A 15,730-nucleotide genomic window follows, 5' to 3' on the forward strand; every position below is an offset into this window, starting at 1 on the left:
TTTAAATAAGGGAGTAGAAAATGTACCAGCTGAAACAGCATTACACGGTGACATCTAAAAAGTTTTCACGTACAATGGTGACACTTTTGTTCTTTTACATTTCCAGAACAACTGTGTGTTCTCTGATGGAAAAAGAATGGTATAATTTCATTGCATAATTCTGTAAATGTTATTTTTCCACAAACATCTGAAAGAGTATAAAAGCCTGTTTTCTCTGGGAAGGGAAAGGAGTTGAAATGGGAATGGAATCCGTGAAACCTGAAAGCTGGTACCTGTGCTCGGTTCACTGCGTTCTGTCTCCCGGTGTAAATACTGAGCAGACCTGCCAGCTTCACTTGTTGTTGCTGGAGTGTTACGTAATGTGTGGGGGAGTTCTGTCAGAAGGCAATTAAAGGTACTGTATTGGAAGACTGAGTTGCTGTTCTCCTCTGCCATGGTCTTGCATTTCGTGTTTAACAGAACTCACTTTTCCCTGTCGCTTTTGCGCAGTAGGTGCTGGGCTCTGTTATGTGGAAGCATTATGTAAGGGTAAAACATTTCCTTTCTCAAATGTAGGAAGAAGCAGTGTGTCTATTATGAACCATCACTACAAGGACCTACAGTAAACAAAACCTGTGGCTTAAGCCCAGTGTCCACTTAAGTGACTGAGAAGTCCATCACGAATAGTGTTCTATTGCTTTTGTTTCTCCAGTGACAGTGATGAGGAAAAATCAAGAAGAGGTAAATCTCCCAAAGCTGAATTTAAAGATGAAGAGGAGACTGTGACAACAAAACACATTCATATCACACAGGCTACAGAAACTACAACCACCAGACACAAACGCACAGCAAATCCTTCAAAAACCATTGACTTGGGAGCAGCAGCACATTATACAGGGGACAAAGCCAGTCCAGAACAGAATGCTGCTGCTCATAATGCACAGTCTACAGCAAAGGTGAGACAGCAGAAGAGCACAATAGCAAGTGATTTTGAAACCTCTTTTCTTCTGATCTGTGACAATTTCTAGTTCAGGATTGTTTGTTACGCCGCCTTCATGAGAACTGTTTTATCAGAGGTGTTTAGTTGGGAGTTTCAAAGGCTGTGGAGCAGTTTAATTATAGCTGATTGTGTGATTGCTTTATGGTGTAGAATTTCATTAATATAGTCAGTACTGTGTTTTACTCTCTTCAGGAAAGCAATGATAAAATACAAAAACCTGCACACATAATGAAAAGTTACCAAAATCTTCAGTTCTTATAACCCTCCTGAGCCACTAGCTCTTCAGTATTTGATTTTAGATTCAGCCATGTATTAGTGATTGTTGGGTTCAAAGACAAATCTGCCACCTCTCCAAAGCAAAATAAAAACCCCAGAAAACTTCCCAAAGTCATCTGAGATGAGTGATGACATTGTGATAGGAGATCTGTTGTGTAATTTCTTCTTCAGGCTTCTGTACCCTCTGGCAGCAAGTCATCTAATGACCTGGTTGATCTGCTGTTTGATGGAACTAGCCAGCCAGCCTCAACAGGTAGGCATGTTTTGGTTTTATTTTCTTAATGCCTATTTTGAACCAATTCTGAGGATAAAGCTGTATGTTGTTATATAGTTAAAAAGCAGTAGACAAAGTGAGAACTGACAGCTTGTGTTTCTTACAGTATCTTGCTACAAGAGTTTCTAGGATACTTAATGTGCTATTGCATGGGGCCAATGGATGTTAGCAGCACAAAGATTAGCTGTCAGATCAGTCTGTCAGAAGCTGTGTTTGTAACACAGTTATTGATAGTGAACTCTAAAAGCAAGTGCAATACATTCACATTCCAACATTTCTCACAGGCCAGGCAGCTGGATCATCTTCATGTAAGGTTTCATCTAAAGCATATGGAAAACTTCTTTCTTAATCCCATTTTATCATGGCACTTGGCTGATCCCAACCCTAATACCAAAAAAGAAATTGCTGCCTAAAAGTGAAATTACTCATTGTAAAACCTATCCCTTTGCTCTCTAAATGTGCTGTTCAGTTTATGTGCATTAACCTTCATATGGATTTACCCTTACACTCAAACTGCAGCTTCCTTTAGGAGTGTGTTAATATTCCATGCATTGCACTCGGGATTGATAGAGGAGTTCAGGGGCTTGGTGGTTTGCATTTTAAAACCTGAAACTTTGAAGATTTGTTACTGTGCTTATGGATTCTTACTATCAACAGTTCCGATTGTGGCTAGCATGGAATAGAAGAGAGAGTTGTGGTACAATGGCACAGTTGGGAGTGGGCAGAATTTTTGTTTAGAGATCACTTTGAGCAGTAAACAAAATACAAGCCTGTGTGTTTTCATAGGTAGAATCCTTCCATGTAACTTCTCTCCATTATAAATAAGCAACTTTTCTTCTGTGTAGAATAACATTCACCTTATTTGCAGAAGTGTGTTCTAGGGATAGGTACTCTGCTCCAGTCTTTGTTGTCAAGACAATGTAAAACCATAGAGACCATACCAAAACTGAAGTGGCTGAAGTCCCTCTTATGTTGCAAGGTGGCTGCATTCATGCATGTGCAAAGGCTGCTCTCACTCCTGTCTGAAGCTGTGCCATGTCTTGATGCATCATTGAGAGAACCCCTGTGATACATCACACTAGATATTTTTATTACAGTCTATGAGTAAAGCCAGTTATTATGAACTCTCTGTATGACACAGTTCCTTTCATCACTAGGCTACCAAAATGATAATTAGGTAAGTATTTAATAGAACATAAAATCCCATCAAAACTCTGTTGGAGGGGAGGGAGAAATTGTCATGGTAATTTAGTATGAGATATCTGTCTCAGTCTTTATTTCTGACTTCTCTTTAAAAAACTTTGTACACCTTCATTTTGGGGGGAAATAGGTAAAGTTTGTATCTGAAACACATCCTAATTCTTAGTGTTTAAGAAATGATTGTTATTCCATGACTCTGTTCTTTTATGCACAAATGCCCCCATATTTAAGGAACAAGTTATTTTGCATCATTTCCTGGTTTATTAAGTTCATCACAAAGGTGTTCATTGTGCATTGGAGTTGCCACATGTCTGTGAGATCCTTGGATCAGAATCGCTACCCCAAATCAATATCACTTCAATGCAGTTCTTAGGGGAAAAGAGATTTAGAGGCTTTGGGGGGGTTTATTTATGTACATGGGAGTATGCTCTTTATTGTCATGTACAAAAATAAAATCACATTGAGAATAGTTGTTTTCCCTTCAAATTGAGCCTGCCTGTATTTCAAGCAGAACTATGGCAGCTTCCACATTCCAGTGTATTTGAATCATTCATCAGTGTGGTTCTTTGCTGTAGAAAGCTTTTTTTGCCCTTTTTTCTTTCCTTTTTAACTTCTACTTTTTGCCTTTTTTTTTCTTTTTGCAAAGCAGCATTTAGAAATGGTGTTGAGGAGAGGCTTATTAGCAGCTGGTCCTGCTAAATAACCTCTTTGCTGACCTGGGAAGGCAGATGGAAAGGGTTCATTTGTAGTTACAGATCTCGTATGGGAATCTTTGAGGATAGCTCATGTTGAGAAGATTAGCACTGTCCTTCACGTGCAGGTCACTTGTTATGACCACTGTTCCTTGCAGCACAGGGTGTGGGAACATTCCCAGTGTCAGGCAAGACACAGGGAAAGGGTCAAATGCAGCCTTTGATCTGTGCTGTGAAGGAGCTGGCAGGAAAGTCGTGTGAATTCAGGGAACTCCAGATTTGCTTATCTATGTATTTTCAGGTGCAGAGATGTGGAAGAAGGTTGGCAAGGCTTGAGGGGTTAGACATTACTAAAGCAACACAATTCATATGTGAGGGGGGCGGCTGGTCACCATAAAGGAGCAAGCTGAGACGTAGAATCTGTGCTTAGACTTGCTGGTGTTAGTAGAGATGAGGTTCTTTTAATCTTAGCTGGTGATACCTTGCTTTAGAGAGTTCCTGCATTCAGCTTAAGCACTGCCATCTCTCTCTGGAACTCTGTTTCGTTTGAAAACAGGCAGTAGAGGTGGAGGAAAAGTTGACTTGACTGAAAATGTTAAGGGGTTATTGAGTTTGAACCTAACTCTGGGTTTTAAATTAAATTAATCCCCAGGTACTTTCTCCAGCAGCCCAGGGCTCAGAGGCATAGCATGAGAGCATTGATTTTTATGTACTTATTTTTTGTAGGCTGGTAGTCCAGAGTGCCATCTCTGTTGCTCATTCTGATAAAAAAAACAAAAAACTCAAACCATTAACCTCTCTTGAACTCTGTAAGGACGCATGATGACAAAATGATTTGGAGATGTCCACTGCAGCAGGCAGAGTAACGATGATCAGAGCAGTTTTTCAGCTTGCCACTTCACTGCCTTGCCCTGCGCTTTTTCACTTTCAACTTGCAGTCAGTCTAAACTTGTATGTACACATGCAGAAGTTGCTTATTTACTCACTTCAGAGTTTGAACTGAAGAAACTGATCTTTGTGTGAAATCTTTTCCCCTCTTAAAAAGGTGCTGAAAGGATTTCAGCAGTGCTGTTATTACTGAAAAAATCAGCAGCCATCTTCGGGTGTTTTCTATTGTATGCTATGCGCTCAGCAAGAAAAGACATTTTCCCCTTGGAAGAGCAGTTGCTTTCCTGGCAATGTCTACAGTAAAGTAACATTAAAAAGAAATACAAGTACACATGTATTAGAAAGTGAATGGTTCCTTTTTATTACTGCTAGCCATTTATTAAAAAGGAGATGGTTCTAGTTTAATTAACCCAGTTGAGAGTAGCAGATGGGGCAGAATGTCTTGCAGCGATAAGACAATTCAGAAATGGCACCAGATGTTGGAAGCTGTCCCTGGTGGTGTTTGAGTGCAGCACAGATGTTCCAGTCCCACCTGGCTAGTTTCTAAGCACTGCAGGCTAAGCAGCTGTGATGTAACCTATATAATGTACGCATAACACTAAAAGCAAAATAATTGAACTGCTGCAGCTTCTTCTAAGGGTGGGGCTGCTTGGAGGTGAAGTCTTTGAGGACAAACAAATAAGGTCAGCTTCTTGGCTTTCTCAGGTCGGTGGAATACCTATTTAAAGTCAGTACCAATGACAATAGGGTGCTTTATATCTTTGGGTTTTGTAAACTGTTCGTTTTGTTTATTAAAACAACAGAAAAAAAGAGCCTTCCAATATGATTCTTAAATCTTTCTTTCTGCTTTTATACCTTAGCTCTGTTTGTTTGGTTTTTTTCCCCCGTGGAAAATTGTTACTGTGCTGTATCCCGAAGTTAATAATTTATATGCTGCATACAAATGTCTGGCTGGAAAAGTTAATGTTCCTGCTGTAGAAAGGGAGCAAACTTATAAAAAAATGAACACAAATGCAAGCTCTGTCCTTGAAATCCCAGCCCAAGATCGCTGCAGAATCAGTCATGCTTTAAGTAACACAAAAAGCAAATAAAAGGCGACGTGCGGGTTTTCATCGTAAGCATAATAAATGCACTTGGTTTTATCCAGGAAGAATGTTTGGTGCTTATACATTGCACTTCCAAAGTTCTGACTTTGCAAGCTGCCAAACTAGCGGCATCCCTCGCTAGGAAAAACTTGAGAACCTTCGCAGTCTTTCTGAGTTTGGTTTTAGAGATGGCGAACCCCTGGCTTCTAGCTTGGAAAAGAAAAGGGCACAGTCTGCAAAGCAGCTGGAAAGAAGCCAGTTCATTGTTGCTCCGGCTTGTAAAATGTGCTATGGTGATGAACAGGAAAAGCAATGCCAACTTAGGGGAATCAGTGTCGTAGAATCATAGAATAAGGTTGGAAAAGACCTCAGATCAAGTCCAACCTATCACCCAACATCGCATGTCTAAGTAAACCATGCCTTCAAGTGCCATGTCCAATCCCTTTTTGAACACCTCCAGGGACGGGGACTCCACCACCTCCCTGGGCAGCACATCCCAATGGCCAATCTCTCTTTATGTGAAGATCTTTCTCCTCACTTCAAGCCTAAACCTCCCCTGGTGCAGCTTGAGACTGTGTCCTCTTGTTCTGGTGCTGGTTGCCTGGGAGAAAATTCCAACCCCCATCTGTCTGCAACCTCCCTTCAGGTAGTTGTAGAGAGCAATAAGGTCTCCCCTGAGCCTTCTCTTCTCCAGGCTAAACAACCCCAGCTCCCTTAAGCCTCTTCTCATAGGTCTTGTGCTCAAGACCTCTCCCCAGTCTCGTTGCCCTTCTCTGGATGCATTCAAGAATCTCAATATCCTTAAACTGAGGAGCCCAGAACTGGACACAGTACTCAAGGTGTGGCCTAACCAGTGCTGAGTACAAGAGCAGAATGACTTCCCTGCTCCTGCTGGCCACACTATTTCTGATGCAGCCAGGATTATGCAAGATACTCAACAACACAGGGTCTTTTCTTAATAAATCCCACCTGTAGTTGCTGCATTGGATCTTTGCACAGTCCTGCAACATTTGTCTTGCTTCTCTTTCTAGGTGGCTCAGGTGACCCATTTGGAGGATTTGCTGATTTTAGTTCAGCTGCTGCCTCAGCAAGTTTCCCAGCATCACAAGGTAGGATTAATTTACAGGTTGAAATGCTGTTTATGGGCACATAGAGGGGAAGTGATGCCACATGGCATTACTGAAAGCCCTTTCCCTTTCCTGGGCAAACTATTTTCATGTAACTGGACCACAAGTGCTGTAGTAAGGAAGCTAGATGCTGTCTGGCACAGCACATGGCTTATTGGACCTGAAACTTTCAATGAACTGTATTTCAGACAAATGTTAGTAGGAGTTGCACATATCCCTGTTCATCTATTGATACAAGCATATAATAAGACTTAAAGCATAGCTCCAAGTCTAATTTTGAAATGCACTAAGATGTGACTCCTAGAGTGGAAGAGTGCAACCTGAAATAAACACATGGGTCTGAATAGAATAGAATAAACCAGGTTGGAAGAGACCTTCAAGATCATCGTGTCCAACCTATCATCCAACACCACCTAATCAACTAAACCATGGTACCAAGCATCCTGTCAAGCCTCGCCCTGAACACCCCCAGTGACGGCGACCCCACCACCTCCTCAGGCAGCCCATTCCAATGGGCAATCACTCTCTCTGTGTAAAACTTCCTCCTAACCTCCAGCCTAAACCTCCCCTGACACAGCCTGAGACTGTGTCCTCTTGTTCTGGTACTGGTTGCCTGGGAGAAGAGACCAACCTCTGCCTCACTACAACCCCCCTTCAGGTAGCTGTAGAGAGCAATAAGGTCACCCCTGAGTCTCTGGCCACCAAACAATTGAAAAAAGAATCCATCACCTCCCAGCATTGCAGGTCTGGGTAAGGTGCTATTTTAATTAGAGATCTACAGCAATCAGTGTTGCAAGATGGCAATATTTGCGTGTCCAAAATGACTGGAAAATTGGCTGCAGAGATAGGACCACTCAGATAATTAACCATTATGGTCTTCTTGACGTTTCATGTAAAGTTATTCAACTATTTTATTTGCAATAAAGTCATTTTTCTGATGCTTCAAGTAACAGTTTGGAAGCTTCTCAGATACAGGTAGGTATTCATTATATTAAAAAGTCATTCAAATACCTTGGTGGGATAAAAAGACTTGCATGAAGGACTTGATAGTCTGGTTTTCTTGCTTGTGATAATGCTCTGAACTGCAGATTTGCTAGAAGGGGTTTATGCTGCTTTTTATAGTTTCCAGATCTGTGCAGAGGATTCAGAATGGTCTTATGAACTGTAGTGATAGGGGCAGGGCAGTAAATTGAATGGGTAAGTTGAACAAAGTGAAAAGGTGAGATCATGTTCAATGGAAAATAGCAGCCTACCCGTGATAGGACAATAAAGAGTACCTAAAGCTGATCTGGGCTTCTTCCCATCTCCTAAGATTAGTAATATTCAGTATTCAGTATCACTAAGGTTGGAAGAGACCTCAAAGATCATCGAGTCCAACCTGTCACCACAGACCTCATGACTAGAGTAGGGAGGACACTAGTGCCCACTGCAGGCTTGAACTCACGACCTTCCCCATTAAAGGTCTTATGTGCTACCAACTGAGCCACACAAAAACCCAAAAGTCTGTAATTATTTAGACATCATTATGTTGGTATTGGGTGGCATAATGAGGGGAGCCTGAAATAAGCTGTTCTAAAAGCTTCCAATGATGCCTGGGTTACTGAAGGCCTCCTGTGTTGGAAGGGAATTCAGTGAAGTTGTGTTCTCCCTACACCTTGCCAATGGCTTTTGCAGTTGCTCATGTCCATTTGTGGGATGAGGCTGACCAATGCTTCACTTTAGCTTGGCTAGATAACAGTTTGTTGCAGTCTCTCCCTTTTAGAGAAGCCTGTTAAATAAAAGATATCCAGATCTCACTTAAGTCAAGCATGAACAAGTGCCTGCTAATCACAAGAGCAAGATTTTAGTCATGCTTGTTGGGCCAGCACTCAGTTGTGTCCTGGTTGCATGGCATGCAGTTTAGAGCTGTCATGTATCCACAGAGTTGGCTGAGTGCATGTGCAGTCACTTTGCATGCCAGCATACAAGCTGTTCTGTAGCCATGGCCACAGACTGAGAAACATTTTCCTTTAAAACTGAACTGTAAAAGAAAAACATACTGGGAAGCTACTTAAAGCAATCAACTTCCTTCTGGTGGAATGTTTTTAGGACCCTATGGTGCCACTCAGACAGGACAGTGCTTCAAACAAACATGGAGTGGAGGGAACTGGCTGGCTGTCTTTGCTGAAGTTAATTCAGGCAATAGTGGTGTTTGACTGGGGGCTCTCAGCAGGGCTCTAGGATTATGTCCAGAATAAGAACAGAACAGAAAAGAGGTTGAACAGCAAACCCACCTGTGAGCCAGCTCTTAGTCAGTGTGTTTATATCTCTGCCTTTATTTTGCTGTGTTAGGAAGACTGTACTGGGCATGGGTTAGTTAAATCACCTTTAATTTGCTTGGTAGGGAAGAGCTACTCTAGTTTTTATACAGACTTTCTTGGTCAAAATGAAGTTGTTTTGCAAACACAAAGCCGCCTACTATGCAAATAATTGGTGTGTTAATACAGTCTAAACTGATACAATCCTTTATCTGCATTAACATGATTAATCTGTTCCAATCACCATTATGCAAGGGACAAGGAGTCCTGTGAAATGATTAATCATTCCTGAACAGCGTAAGCCCCTCTAGGAATCTTCCTTCTTGATTAATCATCTTTGAAGTTCCACTGAAGGGGCAAAACCTTATCCCTTACCCCCACTTCCATTATTGGTACTCAGTGCACAGGTCTGAACATAGAAGCAGCACACTCAGCATTTACTTATCTATCAGGAATATTTAAAGTAGGTTTTAATTTTTAATATGTAATACTAATTGAAACATTCTAATATAGCCCCTCTTTGTGAGGGAGATCAAAGCAAATGTTCCAGTAAGGCCCTGAGCTAATGAATATTAGTCTGCTTCATGCACTGAAGTTGTTGGCAATACTTGGATTTTCTGAACAGATTTACTCTCCTACTATTCTTTAAATCCTGCTGTGTAGGTGAAGGTAAAAGATGACTAAAGGTTGAAGGTGTATGTTGATACTTACATGGAATATAAAAGACTGCAGATACCTTTTGAGTGGGTAGAATCATTGCTGTGGCTGGTCAGTATAGAACCAGCTGTTGTGTAGATTAGGCAGTGGAAACTGGCACTGGATTCATCTACCTCAGCTTTGACATCTTTGAGCCTTCATTCACTCATCAAAAGAAATTCAAGGGATGGTTGAACTGTTCATTAGAACTCGGAGTTCATTTCATATGGCAGTGACATTGCTTGAGACTTAGCTGAAGTACCAAAAGTGCTGCAGTCAAATAACTGACCTGGTCCAGACTTGGAACAAGATTCACTCTGTAGCAGTGAGAGCTGTTTAAATGGTGTTGCTTAATTTCCAGTGTCTCCTGTAGCTGCTTTTGTAATCACTCTTGTGAGGTAAGCCTTTTCTCCTTAATAGAAAAAACATGCTTTTAAGGGAGATAACGTCTCCTCTTTGACTCCAAGGTTGCAACACAGTTTCTGTTCACTGGTTTATGTCTCTGGGCATCTGGGATCCTGAAATGGGTTCCCTTGCAACTGTCCATGAACAATTTCTACCATTAGACTCCTCACAGTAAGATACAGGGAGGGCTGTCAGTTGCTGTTTTGTTTCAAATGTTTGTCAACAAACCCCCTGCTATAGTGAAGTGAAACAGCTTCTAAGAGAGAAAGGAAGAACTCGGCAAAGCTGCTGCCGAGAATTGCTTAGATCCAAGACTGAGTTTCTGCTTCAACAAGCCAAAGCATTTAGTTCAGGAATCAAATTTAGAAAACTTAATGTTTTGCATGAGCACTTCATGTGATGGGAAGAAATTCTTCCTTCACCTCCAACAAACTCTCTGCAACCTGCTTTCAGAGTTCTGGGGGTTTCTTTCTCTCGGCGTTACTTTGTACAAAGAGCTACTAACTGTATCTAACCAAATTTTGAAGTCACTGTCTTTGATGTATTGTGATGGAATTTGTTTTATCAAGTGACTCCTTGCTGGGAACTGCTCTCTCTGCAAATACCAGAGTGCTGAGTTAAAAAGTTGTTAAATATTACCAAAGTTCTGGGTGGTGTTTTGACTACAGCCTCCAATCTGTGCCTGTTACCTTCCTGTTGTATTTCAGCTAAAGAAAACCTGTCCCTGCTTGTCTTGCCTCCACAGGTGACATGCCATCAAACATTCTCCTACTTTCTGTGCATGGGTGTTTCATATTTCTTTTGCTACCTTGTTAAAATTGTTGGAATATTCATGAGAGGGAATGATGTCCAGATGGAGGTTCTACCTGCAGATGTTAATCTGGACGGACACAGATCAGCTCTCATTTGTTTCAGTTCATGGAATATGGCATTTGCTCAGTGCCTTTCTCTAAATCCTCTGCCTTTCTTCTCTCTGCCTTCCTTCCTCCCGCACTGTTGTCTTTCAGGTACAGCAACAAGTGGAAATGGAGACTTTGGTGACTGGAGTGCCTTCAACCAAGCTTCTCCTTGTCCCAGTGCTTCATCTGGAGAGCTCTTCAGCGGCACGACACAGCAGCAAGCTCTAGAGCTCTTCAGTAGCTCACAGCCAGCTTCTAGCCAGCCTCCAGCTGCTTCAAATTCTACTGATCTTTTTGATTTGATGGGCCCCTCTCAGACATCCATGACCTCCTCACTAAGTATGAATTTCTCCATGATGAACTCCAATGCTATGGGCGTCAGTTTACCCATGTCAAGGTCACAGGTATGCTGCTATTTGTACAGTTTGCTAATGACTCTTCTCAATTAATCCTTTGCCTCCTTCTTAATCATGACACTGAAAATTAATCCATTCCATTCCTGGAATCTGTACCTGATCACTCAGATGTTGTGATCAACATCTCATAAGAAAGTTTTGTCCAGAAATATTTGAGTAGCCTCCTAAAAAGAGAAGGTGTCTGCTTCTCCTGAAAAGCCTCTTTTTATAAGTCTTCTCTTGAGATGGTCTTCATTGTTCTGTGAAAGGTTGCTGATTTGTTGGGGAGGAAGAGGTTGATAATATGTTTAAGTTGAAAGCCTTCTTCCACAGAATGTGCAGTCAAAACTTGACTGGAGATGATCACTGTCATTCCACATACTGATTTGGGAGCCTGATGCTAGCTTACAAAATGCTCATTTAACCCATTCTAATGGTGTAACAGCATGTGGCAATGCTGGTGTGAAAGAGCTGAAGCTCATGGCTAGAAATCTCTTCGGCCATAGCACTTGTTTTAGTTCTGACTCCTATTAGTAAATTATTTCAAGTGGATCCCAACAAAGCTTCTCTCTTTTAGCCTCTGCAAAGTGTGAACACCATGATGCCGAAGCCTAACCCTCTTTATAATGCAAGCACAGAGATGGTCCAGAAGAATGCAAGCAAGACTCTACCCTCAACTTGGTCAGATCCCAGTGTAAATATTAGTTTGGACAATTTAGTACCTGGGATGCAGCCTTCCAAACCCCAGCAACCAACACTTAATACCATGATGCAGCAACAAAGTAAGTGAATATTGCCCTGTTTTGCTTGCATGCTTAACCTTGCATGTGTTCAGCAGCTTGTCCTGGAAGTGGAGTATTTTCTCAGTTGCTGTTTTCCAGTAATTTGTTCTTAAACTACTGCAATGGTTCTGACACAAGTGTTAGTTTCTAAATGGAACCTGATATGCTAGGAGGTTGGTATCAGTTCATGCTTTATATTGTGGGGCTTGCACCCTTATTTTGTCTTGATTTCAGGCTTCCTGATCTCCAGAACCTCTCCAGAAGCTGCATAGAAGCATCTGTTGTTATAAAATGCTGCTTAAAATTTATGCTAGAGTTTTCTGTGTCTTCACACAGAAAATGGAGAAAGGACCAAAAGAGCTACACGTTTGGCCTTCATGCCTCTGTTCACAGCAGTTGCTACATACATGTCTTAAAATACATTAACATCTTCAGCATCAGCTTCTGATTACTGATTTTTGTGTCCTGTTCTTCTGGCAGATATGCAACAACCCATGAATGTCATGACTCAAAACTTTGCAGCCGTGAACCTCAGTCCTCAGCCTAACATGATGCCTGTCCGACCCCAGACAGGCCCGTTGATGGGAGGACCCATGCCTGTGGGGATGGGAATGCCCACTGTGATGTCAGGTACGATGGGAATGACCTCCATGGGACCTACACCTATGATGAACCAAGGAATGATGGGAATGAACATGAACATGGGAGTGGCAGCTACAGGAATGGGTTTGACAGGCACAATAGGAATGGGGGTACCCAACATCGCTATGACCTCTCTGACTCCTGGGACTGTACAACCCAAGCAAGATGCCTTTGCAAATTTTGCCAATTTTAGCAAATAAAGATTGTAAAATACATAAGATTAAAATCAGATTAAAGGAATGGGCAGACTGAATGAAGGATTTTTAGCTGCACAAATATAGCTGGGGAAAGGATGGAAAACACTGATCAATACTTTCCTTTTTTTTTTTTTCCTCTCGTTGTTTTTTTCTTTCTCAGTTAAAGTCTCTGCATAAAGAACCAAAAGCTATTTTCTAAGTGTTGAAATAACTAGGGTTCAAATTCTGGAGAGGTGAAAGGTTCTTCTAAGGAACGTGGTTAGATGATTTTTGCAACAATAATTTGTATTGAGACCATCCAAACACCTTTCCTAGGCAGCAGAACCAATTTTAACTTTGCGATGATGGAAGACTGGAATTGGGGGCTGGGGGAAAAATGTTGGAATCTAATTTTATACTTTTCTTTTTCTCTTGAAGAGCTTGACTTTCTTTTTCCCTTTGTCATAATTGGATCATTCCTTTTACTACCACTGAGTCCACAATTGAAGTCACTCAAGTACTATGATCAGTTTTTTATAAGAATATATATTTTTGTCCAAAAAAAAAAAAAAAAATGGCTTGCATATGTGATTATGGCTAATTCAAAGGGACCTGGAATGTATATATACTTTTGCTAATGTTCCAGCCACACTGCTATATTACCCAAATTTTTATTGTGAAAATCCTCTCTCAGCAATTTGGTGATCAGAGATTTTTGGGGTCTATTGTTATATCCGAGATCCAGTGCGAGTCTGGGAAATGCTTTACCCGAGACCGCTGGAAGGTTTCCTTTCAGAAAACTCCAGAGTATGTGCACTTTCTTGCAGTTCTTTTTACAGTGGCACTTGGCATCCTTTGTACCACCAGTATCCCTGTGGAGCCACTGGTTCAGGCCGTCAGCAGCAGTCAAAGAGCAAAAATAGGTTTGCATCGTTACCAAAACCACCACCTCCAACAAAAGGGGAGAATTACACTTCAGTTATGTAACTCTGTAGCCCTGCCTAACCCAGCAGCATTGGGTTTTAGCTTTTATACAACATTTGGTGATTCTTTTGTGTAAATATGGCATTAGCAGCTGTGGAATCCAATAGAGGAGTAAAAAAAAAAAATAAATAAAATATATATATTAATAAAGGAAGCCTGTAGCAGTCAAAGATTTTACTGATTTACTGAAAACAAAAGAATGAACTGGGGGTTCTGGGGTGGGGGGGAGGTGGGTGGTGTTGCTTTTTCTTCTGTAATTCTGCATTTATGTTCACATGAATCATGATTCTAGGATCTGGAATACAAAGACCTTATATTCACAAGCTGGGACTATTGTTAAGAATAAGCACTATGCTATAGGTATGAAATTTATTGCCTCCCTTTTCTTTTTTTTTTTTATTTTTGGTTTTCTTCTGTTGGATTTCTTTTTTTTTTTTTAATTATTATTATTATTATTAAATTGATAAAAACTTTGTTTCCATTGTATTCATAATGTTCTGTTATACATAACATTAAAACGTTCATTAAAATCAATGTTGGGCTGCTTTTCCTTTCATTCCATTTGACATTTATGAGAGCATTTGGGGGTGGGGGGGGGAAGAAAAAAAAAATAATTATAATTTGGGCAAAGTAATTTTTATAAATAATTTAAAATTGTTTAATGACTTCTTATCTGAAGCCTTTCCTATCTGGCTCTACTGTTAGGAATTAAAAATGAAGCAGGCAAGATATCCTGACCCGCTCCAGCCTTGCTAATGCTCCATCTACAACATTTCTAATTAGGCAGAAATTCATGTACTTCAGCTAAGTGGTAATGAAAAGTGATTCATTTGCTGAATAAGAGATGAGAGTGAGTGTAATTAGCTGACTGCGGTTTTTAATCTTTCAACAATTCAATGTGTTTAAATTAGTTTCAAAGAATAGGGGCTTTCAAGTGTTGTTACATCAAAGTAATCAAGGCAGGCTCGGGCGGCTGAGTAGGAGAGATCGCTCTGCTTCCTCTGCTGAAGCCTTTACACTTATTTGGAATAATCATCTTCAAAACCTCTGCTTCTAACAGATGGGAGGACTCCAACGGGTTCAATATAAGCAAAACTGTGGTAAGAAGAAGGCTTGTTCCTGGGGTGGTAGACGGGTGGCAAGGCAAACGAAAGCTGCAGTCAGCGGTGCCGTCTTTAGTGGCGCTGAAGGGGTGCGGCGCTTCTCGCCAGGCTTTCTGAGCGGGGTGAGTCTATTCAGAAGGCTTCCTTTTAAAGGAGGTTTAGCTGCTTCAATAGGTTTGAATTGAAAGAATGGCCTTGTTTGGGTTGCTCACATTGCTTCAGAGGAAGCAGCGATTTGGCTTCTGTCCAACAGACTAATTATAGTGAGGCGTATCTGTCAGCGGTGAGAGTAAGTCCAGTGGATTTGCTCAGGTTAGACTGGACCTCTGTGGTTGTGTCCTTTGTACCTTAATGAAGAGTCCGTAGGCTTATGGAGCAGTTCTACTGAACTGAGTCACTGCTCCTACCATAGACTGTTCATCTTATGGATCAGTATCTTCATAATTAAGATGGCTGTATGGAGTGTGAAAAGGAGGTTTTCAGCAAGCTGACTGTCAGCAGGTAGATGAGAACTAATCCTCTGAACCAAAATCAACATCAGAACAGAAAATCCAGACAGATTCCATCAGAACTTCCCATGTATCTTCAGCCTGCAGTGAGCAAGCCTGTTGCATGGAAGTTTTATCCCATTCTCACCCCCAGTTAAAGGAGATGGATCGCTGGTAGCAGTGCTTGGCAGAGTGTGGGTTACGTCTTTAGAAAAAAGCCTGACTATAAAATGGGTTGTGTTTGCTGCTGCCTAATCTAACTTGGACAGAACCTCAGTCATGCTGCTCTGTTAGTACAGCTCCTGTCTTCATTTTATAATGCCAGGTGCAGCTGTAACTGCC

General features: G+C 41.2%; 1 protein-coding gene across 2 annotated transcripts in view; it reads left to right on the top strand.

Moving 5' to 3' along the window:
- CLINT1 (clathrin interactor 1) overlaps nt 1–13,915 on the top strand; it is a 51,313-nt gene extending 37,398 nt beyond the window's left edge. For both annotated transcript variants that reach the window (XM_054168317.1, XM_054168318.1), the window contains exons 7-12: nt 692–935; nt 1,427–1,508; nt 6,426–6,503; nt 10,927–11,222; nt 11,791–11,995; nt 12,476–13,915. In XM_054168317.1, coding sequence (XP_054024292.1) covers nt 692–935; nt 1,427–1,508; nt 6,426–6,503; nt 10,927–11,222; nt 11,791–11,995; nt 12,476–12,837 — 1,267 coding nt within the window. In that variant the 3' untranslated portion in view covers nt 12,838–13,915. The remainder of the gene's footprint in view (nt 1–691; nt 936–1,426; nt 1,509–6,425; nt 6,504–10,926; nt 11,223–11,790; nt 11,996–12,475) is intronic.
- The last annotated feature ends 1,815 nt before the right edge of the window (nt 13,916–15,730 follow it).

This window comes from Dryobates pubescens, chromosome 16 (genome assembly GCF_014839835.1).
Source record: "Dryobates pubescens isolate bDryPub1 chromosome 16, bDryPub1.pri, whole genome shotgun sequence".
In the NCBI taxonomy this organism is placed as follows: Eukaryota; Metazoa; Chordata; class Aves; order Piciformes; family Picidae; genus Dryobates; species Dryobates pubescens.